Raw genomic sequence first — 16,813 nt, 5'->3', positions numbered from 1 at the left:
TTAAGATAGATTGACGTACAGTACTAATTCATTTAATATAATAGTAACATGAGAACCGTTGAACTTTAAACATTTTGTTATAATAATAAAAAAGACAAGATTAAAATCACAGTTTTGTCCGTCTGATATATCTACTAGATCTTTATTTTACTTTCACTCATAATAAGACAATGACGGAAAATAAACAAGTTTGTTGACGTGAAAAAAGTCGAAAACGTGAACCTATTCTTTTGTCACATATTGGAAGAGGATCACAAATATATCTAATGTATTTGACAGAAAATCAAATGTTAAAATTATACTATATAAAAATAACTTATTTAGCAGTTATTTTCGTTTTTCCTCAAAGGTTGCAAAACACTTACGTATAAAAATAACATGAACTGGTTTATACGGGTACTAACTGCGCTTATTTTTTTAATTAAAAAAGGTTTAGCATCGCATTAAGGATATTATTCATAGGGTTACGTATAACATAATATGCCTAGATGCATATCTAAGCAATATGTTATAAACATAACTGCAGGCTCTCACCAGCTTAGCGAACTTATTTAACGTTGCTTTAACTTCCTTGCTAATGGAATTTCCTAAAATCTGTCCAAAGCCGAGCTCTGGTAGAAAAGACTATTCCTACTAAGTTTCAAGTCTTAAAGCCGGGGATATCGGCATGATTCAGTGCATATGTGTAAAATCTCATATATGGATAAATAATATAATTTATACAAAAGTACGATTCACGACTATATCGATTTCCATAATTAGTAAAAACAACAATGTTGGCTTTGGAAAAGAAGATCGACGTGGCTCTATAAATGTGGTCATAATATTTAAGTAACACTTGCTCTATATAATTTAAAATTTGACATTTTCAAGTTGGAATACTTGTCAGGTGATAAATGAGTCGAATATGTTAATTCCAGTCAAGGTCATGGCAAGATGTGGCAAAAATGAAAAATCGAATGAGTACTAAATAACATCGAGTAATATTAATAAATAAAGAATATATAAATAGTCATTGTTGTTATAAGCTAATAAACCGGACATTCGTGCAGCAAGAACACCGGATGGAAGACGGCTTACGGTATTCCAGTGAGGTTGGCTTAGAAAAGGCATACAGCCGAGGTCACTGTCATCGTGAAGCTGCGAACGGTACCGTTTACACCGTTAAAACAAATAAACTAACGTATTAATACATAAATATTTTTTACTGAAGATTTAAAAAAAAATGTGCTGTCATTATATTATGATGCATTTACGAATAAAAAAACAAATCCTTAAATTAAAATAAAACTAACTAAACAAAAAGAATTATTAACTTTACAGATGACTCAAGCAACGCCGGGTTTAAGTCAAGATTTTAAATGTGTATTAATTTATAATTAATTAATTGATGAAATGACTTTCAATCAAAAAATCAAAGACATTTTAAAAGTATTTATAACTTTAAAAGAATCTAGATGATATATGTAAAACAGGTATGATTATAAGTATAATAATAGTAAAAGTATCAAATGATACTTAAAGTAACAAGGTAATTTTTATATAAAATGATTGTAGATGTTTGAGATGTAACTAATATTACACTTTCTATTTTCAATCGATCTAGAAATCATTAATATCTTTAATCGTAAATGGCATAGAAATATCAAAAATATAATTTAAATCCAAAATAATTTAATTTTCATATTGTGTTGTAAATAGATATATTTTGTCTAAATCATAATTAAAAATTTTAAAGATGCTTTTACTTAATTTTATGTTAACTATTACGCTTTATATCAATAATTACAATATAATGATAATAATTAATAGCAACCATGTTAATGTTTGTTCTGGTCAAGCGAGGTATTTAAATATTCGCCAATAACCGTTCGGTGTAATTTCATTCCACAAGTTTGCATTACTTTAGCTGCGCTGGCTCGGCGGTGCGGCCTGCGTTCGGGCAAGTGATCACGCGAGCGAGTCGCGTCTCAGCCGTTCTCAGTGCGAGACGGGAAACCGGCTTGCACTGGATCGGACGCTACAAACTTCGATTTATTCTAATTGTTCATTACAATTCTGTGTTACTGAACGCTGTCTACATTAATGGGAATTGAAATCAAATAGGTGAGTCTTTTGTATAACGGTTTGATGCGAACTTGTAGAAGTTCACGTGTGGACAGTTATACATGATTTTTTTATGATAATTTCTGTGATGAGTAAACCGTATAGATATGTGACGTATCCGTATTGATCAAAAAATTTCAATAACGAAATATATGTTACCTTAAATATATAGTTGTTATTTATTTAGTTTTAATATTTTATTTGAATTTGTTGCTTTGTTAAAATTGTCTGTAAATTTTTAGTATTAACTGGAGCTTAAAGTTAAGCTGTGATCAAGTGTATTGTTATCATAATCAAAAAGCTTCATTCCTAAATCAACTTAATACTAATAATGAATACTAACGAATTAGGTTTTTGTATACTTAAATTCGTAATTTTTAAATCCGTATTTTAAAAACGTGTACTCTAATCAACTTCCCCAAGGTTTTCCCGTGAATCATTCAATGATGTATTTCTATCGGATCGTGCACTTAGCCTTAGATACAGTTTCTTTTAATATTCGCTTACAATCAAATACAAAAAAATTCCAGCGCATGACTGAATACATCTTTTATTGACGTCAAATCGAGTCGAATCGAGAGATCAGTAAATATTTCAGAACAGAAAACTAGAAGAATATTTATTGGATAATATTTAACAGAACTGACGGCGAGCACATCACTATATACTATCATCTTTGAAGTTATTTACAGTTCAGTAACCCTTAGAACAATTCTTTAGATTTTTTTTGAATATTTACCTATAAAAACTTTTTTTTTCATCTGGGATGTGTTGTAAAAGCGTTCATCAAAAAAAGTTCAAAAAAAGATTTAATTACAGTGACAGGGTTTAAATATTTCGCTTTTGATTTTTTAAAAAAAACTGATGTTTTAACCAGTCAGATCACCTCATAAATTTTTATTTATATAATATTATTATAAATATAATTTAAAAAATATAATTATAATATGATAAAAATACGTAATTTTATTTAAGTTTTTTTTTTGTTTTCATTTAATAGAACATAGATACTATATATATTCTCATTCATTGATCGTTCTGTTTTATCGGCTCGTGGAATTTTTAACCGCTACATATTAACGAGTAACTGGTCAGGTCAACTTGGTTACAATGTCTTTTCTTTTCTCCAAGGATCGGCAGGTGGATGCTTCTCTGGCTAATAAGCCGGTTTTGCGATGCTTAGGCAAAGTTATTTAATAAAATTCTTGATAGATAACGCTTTATTTTCTGCTTCTCTGCTGTTACACGGATAATAATTATTGTTTTTTGCATTGTTGTAGTTTCATTAGAATTGAACAATGAATGGAGAAGCGAATAGACATTTTGTTTCAGTAATACTTAATAATTATTTTAACATAAAATTCACACGTTTGCCGTTTTTGCGTGTTGTGCATTGTAGCAACCACCTGTTACGCGTCATCTAGCAATGTCCAAGCATAACTGTTGATTTATTCTATTAATAATTACATTGCTTAATGTCAATACACCTGTCTGTGAGATCATACTTACTATATGTATTTTACGATTATTTTAATAATAGAGATTATTTTATGTTTCCCTATTATTATTTTGAAATTTAAAACTTTTTACCTTGTATTAGGTCATTATAATTATGATTTCATTCAAAATCTTTTAAATAAATTTAGTAATAAAGTAAATCAATTTTAGTAAATGTTAATTTAAACAAATACAGCATGCAGTTTTTGGTAATTATTAAAATTTTACACTTTATTTCTTGCCAAAACAACATTTTTGTTTAAATGTGTTATTGTCTTCAACGATCGTTTAATTAAATAAAAGATTTAGTGGTTTAATAGTGACATTATCAAAATATCAAAAGTGGACGAATATTTAGTCGTTTATGTGTTACAATAAATTCTTGGTTAAGAGGAAAAGTACAATTGTAATTAAAAATAACATCGACATATTATCATAAAATCACGATACGATTTCGACGAAACGTCTTTGCGTAATTTTTTCCACTTATTATTTGCAATCAATGAACAATAACATATCAATTAAAACAATCTTAAAAATACATTTAGTTTGCTTGGCCGCATTTGCAGATATCCTATACATCCGGTAATGATCGTTTGATGCTACTAATATCGATATTCTTTTGTTTAGTAATGGCAATGACTTTAATGATAATGAGTTATCATTAAAATCATAGCTATTTATTACGTCACTGATATAGTATGTTACAAACATGCTAGATATACTTTTTAATATTACTTATTGTTCTTACACGGAGTGATTGTGAATGTTTTAATTTTAACATATAAAATGAAATAATAATCTACTTTTGGTAATGTTTGATTTTTGGTTTAATATTAGTATTCGACAAAGAACATTGTTTCAAATATTTTTCTTTTTTTACCTAGATATGATATGGGACTATTGGTACAAAAATACTATTGTACCTTTTTAGTATGATATTAGCTTTTAAAGTTCAATTTATTCAATTTTCAAATTCAAGTTCAAGACATTTCCATTCTTGGTGCTAAAAGCTTGGCGGCCGTAATTATTGAAATTATGGTGAAATGGTTAAGTGCCCTCAGTTATTTGTTCTTACAAATCGTATAGACAATATACAAATATATAGATAAAGAAGAATAATTGACGACAGTCCATCTTGTTATATAAACGGTATAGATATATAAATCTTACTGGGTTTATTACAACGAAATTTCAATAAAATTTGATGTTACTTACAAAGTTCTAAAGTAATATTTATGATGATAAAGTACATGTTTAAGCCAGGGTCGCGAGGCGCTGCGAATTAAATAGTACATTGTTTTTGCTTTGGAACGGCCGGTCAGCAGCTGTATTGCATATTAAATTTACTAGTCAAGACGAATGTGATATTTTGGTTTACTATATTATTTATTTTATAATTAATCATCAACAGACGCGTGTTTCTTATTATAAAACTAAATTAAAATTTATAGACAAAAAAAGGAAATTAAAAAGTAAAAAATAGAGCGTTGGCTTTTGACGCTGCATTAAAAGTTCATTCGTTTTGTAGCCACGACTGACGATCGAGAAGGTATATAAAAGGTAGACGATAATAATGTTCACTTTTGATAATAATAAAATAATAAATGATGTGCTCTGACGAATATGAATTTTTAATTAAAAAGGGCTCTTATTTTTTGAAAATTGCATTGTTATGGTGTACTCCAAACCTTCAGAAACGTTCTTCCTAACATCACTGATGGTTTTCAAAAACACGCTTGAAAATTTTCGCGATATGATTGTTCTCGCATAATCGCACGCACCATTTGGGAAGCGGTTCCAATTCACTTTCATATAGATTCTGCAATAGATATTTGCGGTTAAGGCGATGGATTCTCATAAATTTAATTCTCGTTCTGTGTCGCTCTTTCTTTTCTGACAATCTACTCATTAATTAAACTTTGAGATGAACATTCTACTACCGATATTCAGACATGCATGTTCTGGAGCTCAAGTTGTCATTAATAAGCCCGTTCAGATTTAGGGTCATTAATAAGGAAATGATTTTCTTATTTGTTGGGCTTCCTAAACCACCATGTATGTACATATGTCCAAGAATTTCTGGATGATACATGATACAAACCGCACAATAAAAAAGACGTTATGTATTTTTAACTTTGGAAGGTTTTGTTGGAAGTGAACTTTATTATGGCTCTATTTGTATATATTTATTCGCTACACTAATTAGGTAAAATTCACTATTTTTAGCTTAAAGGGAACAAAATGGCTCGCTTCAAGACAATTTTAGTAACCGGTGGAGCTGGGTACATCGGTAGCCATTGTATCGTGGATCTCCTGGGGGCTGGATATGATGTGGTTGCCATTGACAACTTCGCGAACGCAGTCTGCGACGAGCAAGGATCGCCGGCGTTGCAACGAGCTGAACAGATCACCGGCAAGAGCATTACCTTCTACAGAGCCGACCTACTGGACAAGCCGCAGATAAACGATATTTTCGACAAGGTGAATGTTGTATTCTTTGCTCATTAGCGTTTAAATGTTAAAAACAAACGTCATATGACAAGACCTTAGCGACCTTATGAAGAACTACACAATCTGTAGATTATATTTTCGACGCTGAGCGTAAAAATTACATTACTGAGCATATAATTACTTTATATACAAAAGTAATTATATTTCATTTTATTCATATATATTTCAGCATTTCTTGGAGACTTCTCATTTTATGGTCAACGAAAAGTAACGTCTGACATATTTTCAATATCGAAAGCTTATTTTTCATTCTTAAAATCGTACTTATTACGAACATCATTCATTAAAATGCCTAACTTTTAACAAATTTAAAGTTAGTATTTAATGAACTCACAGTAAATAAACAATTACATTATAGGAAACATCGCAGAACACAAACACACGTAATTTTTTAACAAACAAGCCACAATCTAAATATAATTTATTATTTTATGTAAAATAAATGATTATATTAATTAATGTTACATTTTAGTATTTAATTTAAACAACAAGTGGACGTTGTTTCATTATACGAGTATATATGAACTTTAATCATCTGTGAATGCCTTTATAACGATTTTTGGGTTTCAGAAATATTCAGCATTTTACATATTACTAATATAATTTATTATAGTAAAGTTTATTATAATTATTACACTATTATCATGTTTTTTTTAGCACCAAGTGGATTGTGTTATTCATTTCGCCGCACTCAAAGCCGTCGGAGAATCCATGCAACAACCGCTTTTGTACTACCAGAACAATCTGTTGGGAATGCTTAATTTGTTAGAGGTAATTTAAAAGTCCTAGTTAATTTAACACTTAAAGGTTAAAAACTTAGTGTATAGCCCAAAAGCAATCAAAATGACTATATAATGAAAGAATAACTAATATATAAATCGTTTAAAAAGATTTTTAGTTTTTTTATACAGACATACTATAAGTTATTAATAAATATACACAAGAAAAAGTCTAAGAAATTGGATCATAATAAATATAATTGTTTTTGTAATTGTTATCAAAATGTAGTTACAATGACTTCTATGGATAATCTAGTGTTATAAACTGCGATTAAAAGTTTAACAAGCCGCGTGTGTCTTAATAGAAAAAATTTTTACATAATGATTAGTAATTCACGATTAAAAGAAAATAATTACATATATTCAATATGCCATAAGATATCACCAAAGATTGGGGTTTAGCAAACGTAAATAAAAAAGTGTTTACGGCCACATCATCTTATTTATAAAAAAAAAATAATCATTTAAATAAAGGCCGTTCTATGAATTTACTATGACGAAATATTTTATTATCCTCGAATCGTGCTACATTTATAAAATTAAGCCTTTATAATAATCGTGAAGGCAAATATTTACAAAATCATGATTATAAAATACTTGACATACAAATCATATTTTAAACGCTTCGATGAGGTAATGGTCCATCGTTAGCGGTTCCGGGTTTTGTGAATCACGACACCTGGTTAATTAACCATTGCATTGATAGATCCAAGTAAACTTTGATTTAATAATCAAATTTTAATAACGTAACTACTAGGAAGTAACAGACCGCTTTCCTGCCTTTTAGTTTTTTTTAAAGGAATATGTATTATTTGTCTTTAGGTATCCTATTTTATACATTCTCATATAATCATCATTTTAGCTATGACCCAATATTAAAATATCCAGTACATCATTTAATAATTTTTTTTAATAATCATTCTCATCTATTGGTTTCTGAACACATCATCATCATTCCATTCACAGCAGGACAAAGACCATCTCACATAAATTTCCAATAGCCTGTTTGAAAGCGGCCTGAAACTGTCTGAACACAAACATAGTTTTATTCTTTCGTACCAGAAATTAGTTCAACCTTATTTTGTTATTAATACGTTTTATAAATTTTTTTACAGCATCGCATTATTTAGATGGTTGATATATGTAATTATTAATTACAATATTTTAGCCTTGTATATTTTAAAAATAAGTATTTTTATGTATAACAAAATCCTTCGTTTGTTTGTCATTAGAATAAAAAAGTGGTCGCACGTCTTCAGAATTCGCTTATGAATCTAAAATAATTATTACGACGCATGTTAAATACAACATTTGAAATCTTTTGGAAAGGTTAATTGCATTAGGAGCATCTAGTTATTTTATATTAAAACATACAAAGGCCGGTTTCATGGTAATAAGAATGAAAACCCAATATGTAGATGTACGATTGAAAAGAAAATAATAATAATTACTGCCATGTAACCACTACTACGATTATTTAATATATTAAAGGTAATGAGATCACATGACTGCTATCAAATGGTGTTTTCATCATCATGCACGGTCTATGGAGAGCCGGAGAAACTGCCCATCACCGAAACCCACCCCACAGGAAAAATCACTAACGTCTACGGCAGAACGAAGTATTTTATAGAAGAGATGCTTAAGGACCTCAGCGCAGCGGAGAAGGTATGTAATTTTTAACGAAGAATGTTTTCTCACGTCAGCGTTATCTAAGTTTGTGTTTAATTTGGTTTAGGAATAATTACTGGATGCAGTCATTAAGAATTGACTGCATTCAGTAATTATGAAGAACATTGCGAAGCAGTGTAGGTGGGTACGGTCAACAACTCTCCATGGCGCTTGGTATTATGTACATCTGGCACTTTTGTTTATGTTGGCCTTATAGGAAAAAGAGTAACATTGATTTTGTACTTTTTGAAAATATAACTAAAAATTTTTAGCTTGCACGTAAAATAAAGACAAAGTTGACAAACTGAACATTACACAGAATAAAACAAAACATTAACATAATAAATTTTTTTGTGAGTTATTAAAATATACCAGGTTTAATTAATTCTCTTGCAATTAATGCGTTTTTCGGTTAACATTTGCCCAAAATTTAACGCGATGCACTTTTAAGTATTTCATTGAACAGGATTTCAGCCAAAACAATCGATAATTAATTGAACAGACGTGTTGTTCTGAGAACAGCAGAAATTGTTTAAAATTAGAAAAGATTTTCTCTGCATAACACTTACGTAAAGAAAAAAAAAACATTTTCTTTGTAAAATTTCTGCAGTAATAAACTGCTTAATAATTACGGATTTATGGATTTTATCCTGTTGAACTTTGGTAATAATTAAGTCATTGCCGAGTAGTGTTATAAAGGATGAGAAACACCATTTTAGTTCTATGCCATGGATGCACAGACCGCGGACCAGTATTCGATCGGCGGCCCGCCGACAGCAAAAATAATACTCCCGTACATTCGAAAAATATTGAATTCTATTCCAGAATAAAACCAAAAAAATTTAATTACCTATACTTCTGGCAGCTGGCCCACCATCAGCTTATTATTTACCCAAGTGGCCCCTAGTCTTAATAAGTCTGTGCATCCATGGTCTATGCAATTTCTTGAAGTAAAAAACCTCTTATTTACAAAATAAATAATTGAAATTTATTATTCAGCCTATGATAATTTATGCAAATACACTCTACATACAGTTAACAGTCGATAAAGAAAATAAAACTTGTTTTTTTTTTTATATTAGATTTGAACAAAAGTGTACCAAACTAATATACGGATTTTTTTTATAGGAACCGCTATATCGCGTGTTTAGAAACCGCGGTAAAGCGATTGACCTGTATTTGATTTATTTTTTTGTTAGTGACATCGAACCTCTTTTGTATTGAAATTACATTTTAAAAATATGCGGCAGCATAATATTAACGATTATATAACAATATAAATAATATTAATTTCATAGAAATGGAACATAATATCGCTTCGCTACTTCAACCCGGTCGGTGCGCACCCGTCTGGCCTCATCGGTGAAGACCCCACGAAGGAGTTCACAAATCTCATGCCGTTCATGGCTCAAGTGGCTTTAGGCAAGAAACCCGTGCTTACCGTTTTTGGTAATGATTATAATACAGCGGATGGTACAGGTAAATTACATATTTTATCAATGTTATTAAGCACGCCAACAGCATAATAATAGTTTCATTTAGTACAAAATTACATATGTTTACTTATCTGTTAACAGATAAATATATATAATATAGATAAGTACCTATTAATTAAAATAAAAACAAGACAGTCGATGTTTAATGAATCATAGACAAAATCATGTGAGAGGGATTATTAATGATAAAAGCTATAAATAACTTAATTTTTTTTACCAAAATATTACTTTATTGTTTAACAAAAAATTATACCAGAACTAAAATATATAAAAAACATGAGTCGAAATTGGCTGCTAAAACTATGAACTTTTTTTTTCTCATTTGGTAAAAGAGTAAAAATAATTTAAACATTCTTTTCTTTTCGGATCATTTCTCTTACTCATTTTTTGGCACCGTGGAGTGCAGCATAAAGTACGATAAGAGTCGATTTTCCCTCGAATTTTTTATTTAGTGTTAGTTGTTCGAGGTTATGTCCGTTCTTAGGATATTTAGTTAAAATACTCCAGTACTCGGCCCAGGCAATTGTAGAAAGTCTAGTTTGGATGTTAAGATCACGTAGATTGGATTTTTTAACGAAACCCGTTCTTCGGACTCTGAATCCTATCCTCCAACACCACATCTATACCACAATAAAACCGTTGTAGCTGTAAATACCAACCGGCAAACAGCACATATCCATGAAAAAAAAGTTTAAACCATGATGAGAGATATTGATTGAAAGAAACTTATAAAAATTGAAAAGAGTAAATCACGGGTTCGATTACCGCGATGCAATCTTATATAATTCACACTTTGTATATTAATTATATGGAATTACCACAAACAAGTTTCCTGAAGAAGCAGCGTCTCTGCGTGCCATAATACCACACTGCGATCGCCAACCCGCCTGTCAAGCCTGGTGATCATCCTCCTGCCATAGATATCTTTGGGGAAGACCTATGCTTTGCATGGGCGTCTGTGGGCTAAAACGATGATATTGTTTCTAGTCTGTTAAGTACAGATTAAAAATTTCACTAAAATTTAGTCTTTTATAACTACTGTATTTACTACCAATATCAAAACACCAATACAAAATTAATTCTAACAAACAACGTGATATTGTTTACAGGTATTAGGGACTATATCCACGTTATGGATTTGGCCAGCGGTCACGTAGCCGCATTGAAACTTTTAAATGAAAACCAAGTTGGTCTTAAGGTGTGTAGCAAAATTTTATTGCTCTTAGAAACCTAATGTTTTTATCGGACTCTAACTGCTTTCCTAATGGCAACGAGCCTGTGACCTCTTTTAAAGTAACAAAACCCGAGAGCTCCCGGGGAAGCCGTGGCTCGGTAAAATAGTAGAATGTAGTGGACATTCTACTATTTTACCGGACTGGGAGAACCAATCACTGTTTATTAAAACGTAGGACGATCTATATTTACTTGCAAAAACCTATGAAGATAGGCGACAAGTATGAATAACCGAAGGTAGCTTTATCTCGTAAAAATATGATCGTTAGCGCTGCAATCTCGCCAACGGTTTGATCAAGTCAATTAGGTTGTCTTATTGACCCTACATGTCTTTTGAACAGTGCGGGACACAGGTATCCTATTTAATATCGCATCGGCCAATATTATTCACCTAAATAATCACATTTTACCTAGGCCAGTGGTAATAATGTATTATGCGTCAATAGGCGCCCACGGCAAAGCCTTAACAATGTCGTAGATCCACCTGTTAGGGAGCCTTATCCACACCGTCATCATCTCTTTATCGTCTTCGAGTAACGAGAGGGTTTTGGTTGTTGCGCATTTGCTCATTCCAGATTCAATCTCGCGGCGAAGCTCTGAGCGTATTTCTCTCCACTATTTTCTACTACTTTGAGCTTTCTTATGAGACTGTTAAAAATGTACAGTTGAAACGATTCAGGTGCTCAATGCGCGTGTTGCACCTGCTATATTAAACTTTTTTAATCAATATAGAAAGTTTTATCCATCACTACATAACAATAATCATCCTTAACCTAACATTATTTATTTAGGTATATAACCTTGGAACTGGTAGAGGGGTCTCCGTGAAAGAGTTAGTGGACGTGTTCGAGCGTGTCACAGACACCAAGATCCCGCTGAAGTACGTGTCGCGTCGTTTGGGCGACATTACTGCCATGTGGGCCGACGCCACGCTGGCTAAGACGGAGCTCGGCTGGACCACCAGATATACCATCGAGGAGATGTGTAAGTAACATTAACGTATTTAGTTTCGCTATATTTATATTATTCATTACTTGTATAAAATTAAGAAAATTTTCTAATAATCGGACTGCAGTATCATTTAAAACAGCGGTGGTCAACCAACGGCACGCGAGCCACATACACAATTCCATTTTTAATTTTGTTATTACATAAAAAACATCGGGAAATTCAAACACCGATCAAAATTAACCAGAGTTTGAAAAAAATACCTAAAAGTGACGAAAGGCATAAATTATTCTCGAAATTTTAAAGAGTAATAAGAAGAAAGAAAATAAATTTAATTTTTAATATTTGAATTCAATACAAATACTCTGTACATTTATTTATATGATGTCAATAGATTTAATTTGTGTGATATTTTGTACATTTTTGTGAACCTTATATGTATTTAAGTAATTGCGGCATGCGAAAAATTAAAATTTTTTAAAAAATAGCTCTAGCTGTCAAGATGCCTTGTCACCTCTGATATATTGAATATGTAGATGAAAAAACTGACCAAATTTGTTTTTGACCTAAATTTGGCCATGGTTAATCTAAAAAAATGATAACATTTTCTGTGAGTGATTTTATCTGTTAAAAATTCACAAATGTTTCAATCATGTAATATCGCCCGTATGTAACGGTTCGAGCCATGTTAATCAAGCTTTAGGCTAAGCTTCTTGCGCGGCTTCCATTGAATCTAATAATGGCAATAACAAAATAAATGAAACTAAAGAATAGATAAAAGGAACTCATAGATGTCTGATTAATTTATGACAAAGCGAATTTCAAAAAGTGATTCGCAGATTCAAAAAGTTTAACAAAAGTGACGTCATTGATAATAATTAATTTAAATATAAGCCAACGTTTTACTGCAGAAGTTATGATTAATGTTTATAATAATGATAATTAATGAATAATTAGTGAATTGAAAATGATTTCGAATCTTAGAATTTACTTTATTTACTTTCATTGTAGCAATTGTCCCGAAAGACAAACACATAACACTATTTTAAAAGTTTGTTATTAAATCGTGACCTTGTTAAAGTCGTCGAAAGATGCTCCTTGCAGGGGCTACTCGTCCTATTGGTAATCTGTGGGAGGGGCCTATGTCCGGCAGATGCAGTCTGAAATAAAACTAAAGGGTTGTGCTTAATAATCATGATGATATAAAATTTTGTTCCAGGCACTGACTTTTGGCGGTGGCAGACAATGAACCCAGATGGATATCCTAAAAAGAATAAGAATACTAATGTAATTGTTAATGGAAACAGTTAAATTTATCACATTACAGTATTTTTCTATTTATTATAAAGCAGTTTTATTATATTTTAAGCATAATTGTTAATTAATTTATTTACACCTTAGTACTACTTCCTTATACTACAGACACAAAAGGGTTTTTATTTAAAAAAATAAATATACATGTTTTTAAACCATACTACTCACAATCTGCAAAATAAAATTACATGAATCATTAAATTATAATTTTTTATTAATATGGAATAATTCTTACAGTCTAGTCTTCTTTTATTAAGTAAAAATTTATTTCTTAGTTTCATAAATGAAAACTATAGTTCAGGCCCAACTGAAGTCGATATTAATTTTTATACATTGTCAGCTGATCACTTTACATAATTCAGATGGTTTTTCTTCATCAAGAACTTCATAAAGTGATATATGTTGCCACTTCAAAGGTTCATAGCCCACACTGGTAGTATTTGGTAGCATATATCTTGCAAACAACTCTAGTGTTTTAGGTTGATCAATGTCCACATATTGCTGTAAAATTTCTGAAAAGAAAAGTTTACATTTACTTAACATGATTTTTAAAACTGACACAAGAAAGAGGGTAGTCCAAGATTTTTTCTGAATCATTTGAACATAAGAGAAAATTGTAAAGAAAAGAAAAATCTGTGAAGTAAAAATTGACAGCTTTTTTAAAAATATATTGATGTAAGGAAAATAATGATATAATTTATATAAATAAAAATGAGTGTTTTAACATGAATCTATGTCATACATCAGTATCATTCATCAGTATGGAAATTTGGTAAATTATTAGGTGTTTTACCAGTTTATGTTTGCGGTACCAAAACTATCTTTTTGTTCAGATTTTTAATTAGATGCATAACACAGCAACACATGAATGAGTACAACTAGTAATAATAATGCAATTATAATAGAATACTTGCCTAATAAAGGTATTTTATGAGAATGCAAAGCACTCGGAACACTTGTAACTAAGTGCTTGTTAGGAATGCTTATTATATTACCAACTTTTCCTAAAATAATCCTCTCATACGGCTGTTTCTTACTACCATAAGCAAATTCACAAAGAGGTTTAAAATCTGTGTTCACTTTGAGCCAAAACCATGTTGCCAAATAATCCACTTTCCATTTAGGAAATATCAAGTCTTTCACAGCGGCAATATTACTGGGTGAGTTTGTACACCATACTGCCACAAGGCAGTTATCCGCAAAAAGATTTGTCACAGGTATTGATGCAATATCCTCATTGTACATCATAGAATAACTGCAAAATACACAAACAAAAAAGTAGTGGTCATAGGTTGAGCAAATTTAAACATTGTTATTTATAAGCGTAATAAATGTGACTAAACTTGGTTGGTTTTTTTTTCACTGATAGAAGATCTTAGGTTTTCTAATTGGCGTTTACTTACATTTATATTCGTGTGAATTGAATAGAAAATATGTGATGGATAGCAATTAGGCACCTGGGCTTAGGTGTTAGACACCATTTTATTATTTACATAATAATGTAATAGGCAATATTATTATTGCATATATTACTTGATTGGAAGAAGAGTTCACTTTTTCCTTGCTTTGTAATAATAGCATCAATATAATAACTTTATAAGAAAAACTTGTGAATGATTTAATTTTAAAAAATGCGGGAAACAAATGTTAAGTATTCTTTATGCTTTGTATCTGCTTTATTGTGAACCTTGCATACCTTGATTTAGAGTTAGCAGTTTTCAACCTTCTGATGTACTTATTCCACCAAGGAGGATCCGCTATCACAATGTCATATTTATTTCCATTTAATCTTTTACAACATTCTATCACATCTCCACATAGGAATCTGAAATTTATAATATACAGGAATTAATTTAAAAATATGAAAAATAAATAGTAAAATTTTTTGTGATACAAATCTTAAATTAGAATGCAATATTAGTCCAGTTTCTCTTAATTGCGGAAACCAACCTACTGAAAAGATTGGAAAAGACAAAGGAATATTGTTTTGAACAGAATACAAAATACCAACTGTGACATTGCTTATTACAAAATGAATAATACAAATCAATAATTTAACAAAGTGCCTCACATAAGATTTTATAAATATGGTTTCTACTGATCGTGAGTTTTGAAACATTAATAGTCATAACAGACTAATTTCCTTTTTTATATAGCTTACATACATTACATATATATAGCTTACAGAAACATATTGTGCAAGCACAATTCCACTGAAGTTCTAAGAGTTCCTGGGCCAACAGCTTTAACATCATGGGAGGCCATTAATCAGACATTGCAAGGTTAACCATAGGTAAATCATATTTTGCAAAATTCTTAAGACACACATTTTATATTCAATAAATTTCACATATGCACTAGTTGCACATAGCAGACATTGTTTTGTTGGTAATTTATTTTAATCTAAGAGTCCCTTCTAACCTTCCAAATGTTTCTAGTTAAGACAACGAATTCTATTTAGATTTTCTTAATAAAATACACTTAAAATCTTCACCTACCTTGAATTTTGAGGAATGACAAAAGTATCACCATGTATGGTACATTTTACTGGAAAATTGGAGTCATTTCCTCCCTTTATTCCAGCATGTTCAAACGCCATAGTTTCAAAAAAATATTTTGCTTTGTCTCTTACAGATGCTGAATTCAACACTTTAAAATTATCTTGTATATGATATATTATTTCAGTAGGCAATTTTTTCAAAAGGTCTTCAAACATTGACTGCACTGTTGAAGCCTTTAATTAAATAATAACATTCCAAAAATATAATTAAATGTTAATAAAAAAAATAATGCTATAGAAGTTGTAGTGAAACCCATGAAAACGCACTCTTCATAATAAATCAAATTAAAATAATTATGTCCTTTCTGACCTCATGATTAATAATATCCATATCTCTCTTCCGCTTTCTACATTTTATCTTAGCTTTTACCCTATGCATGCTTTCGTCGTGTATAGAAAACAATATTTTGGTAAATACAAAAGATTCAAACTCAGTAGGTGTAACTAAAACTTGCTTATAAATTTTGGTAATATATTTTTGATGATCGAGCAAGGAGAAATTTTCATCTTTGAAAAGAACACTCATTTCACAAGTAATAATAATAAAAATAAATAATTTCTCAAAATCCTTACTTTTGTGTTGACAAAGTTATAAATACATTGACATTGATTAACACAGAGTATATTTAAACTAACATTCGTAATTATGTATTATTTCAAATTAATTACTCGTAACGTTTTAACGTAATTACTAA

At 30.5% G+C, this 16,813-nt stretch overlaps 2 protein-coding genes across 3 annotated transcripts; one reads left to right on the top strand and one right to left on the bottom strand.

Annotated features, from left to right (window-relative positions):
* Positions 1-1,896: 1,896 nt before the first annotated feature.
* LOC137921378 (UDP-glucose 4-epimerase-like) lies at positions 1,897-13,592 on the top strand. 2 transcript variants are annotated; one of them, XM_068764115.1, is made up of 8 exons: positions 1,897-2,106; positions 5,833-6,087; positions 6,775-6,888; positions 8,388-8,564; positions 9,866-10,046; positions 11,173-11,261; positions 12,088-12,280; positions 13,464-13,592. In XM_068764115.1, the coding sequence occupies exons 2-8, from the start codon at positions 5,848-5,850 to the stop codon at positions 13,553-13,555; spliced, it is 1,086 nt and encodes a 361-aa protein (XP_068620216.1). In that variant the 5' UTR covers positions 1,897-2,106; positions 5,833-5,847; the 3' UTR covers positions 13,556-13,592. The 2 variants fall into 2 exon arrangements, with proteins under 2 accessions (XP_068620216.1, XP_068620217.1); XM_068764116.1 differs by lacking the exon at positions 1,897-2,106 and adding an exon at positions 4,340-4,414.
* Positions 13,593-13,802: 210 nt separating this feature from the next.
* On the bottom strand, positions 13,803-16,692 carry Mettl4 (Methyltransferase like 4). Its single transcript, XM_068764355.1, has 5 exons — positions 16,429-16,692; positions 16,057-16,292; positions 15,255-15,383; positions 14,473-14,813; positions 13,803-14,070 (listed from the first exon to the last, which is right to left on the bottom strand). Exons 1-5 carry the CDS (start codon positions 16,642-16,644, stop codon positions 13,895-13,897), a joined length of 1,098 nt encoding a protein of 365 aa, XP_068620456.1. The 5' UTR covers positions 16,645-16,692; the 3' UTR covers positions 13,803-13,894.
* Between the last annotated feature and the right edge of the window lie 121 nt (positions 16,693-16,813).

This window comes from Battus philenor, unplaced genomic scaffold (assembly GCF_028537555.1).
Source record: "Battus philenor isolate CCGP_79_NKW_IND1 unplaced genomic scaffold, ilBatPhil1.0.hap1 SCAF_19, whole genome shotgun sequence".
In the NCBI taxonomy this organism is placed as follows: domain Eukaryota; kingdom Metazoa; phylum Arthropoda; class Insecta; order Lepidoptera; family Papilionidae; genus Battus; species Battus philenor.
This window is presented reverse-complemented; position numbering and strand designations above follow the sequence as displayed.

Excerpts from the sequence above, each read along its gene's own strand:
- LOC137921378 (XM_068764115.1), top strand. The coding sequence starts at position 5,848 with ATGGCTCGCTTCAAGACAATTTTAGTAACCGGTGGAGCTGGGTACATC. Across the intron at positions 6,088-6,774 it reads TAAACGATATTTTCGACAAG|CACCAAGTGGATTGTGTTAT; the intron begins GTGAATGTTGTA and ends TGTTTTTTTTAG. Across the intron at positions 11,262-12,087 it reads AAAACCAAGTTGGTCTTAAG|GTATATAACCTTGGAACTGG; the intron begins GTGTGTAGCAAA and ends TTATTTATTTAG.
- Mettl4 (XM_068764355.1), bottom strand. The coding sequence starts at position 16,644 with ATGAGTGTTCTTTTCAAAGATGAAAATTTCTCCTTGCTCGATCATCAA. Across the intron at positions 15,384-16,056 it reads GTCATTCCTCAAAATTCAAG|ATTCCTATGTGGAGATGTGA; the intron begins GTAGGTGAAGAT and ends TATAAATTTCAG. Across the intron at positions 14,071-14,472 it reads TCATAAAATACCTTTATTAG|AAATTTTACAGCAATATGTG; the intron begins GCAAGTATTCTA and ends TTTTCTTTTCAG.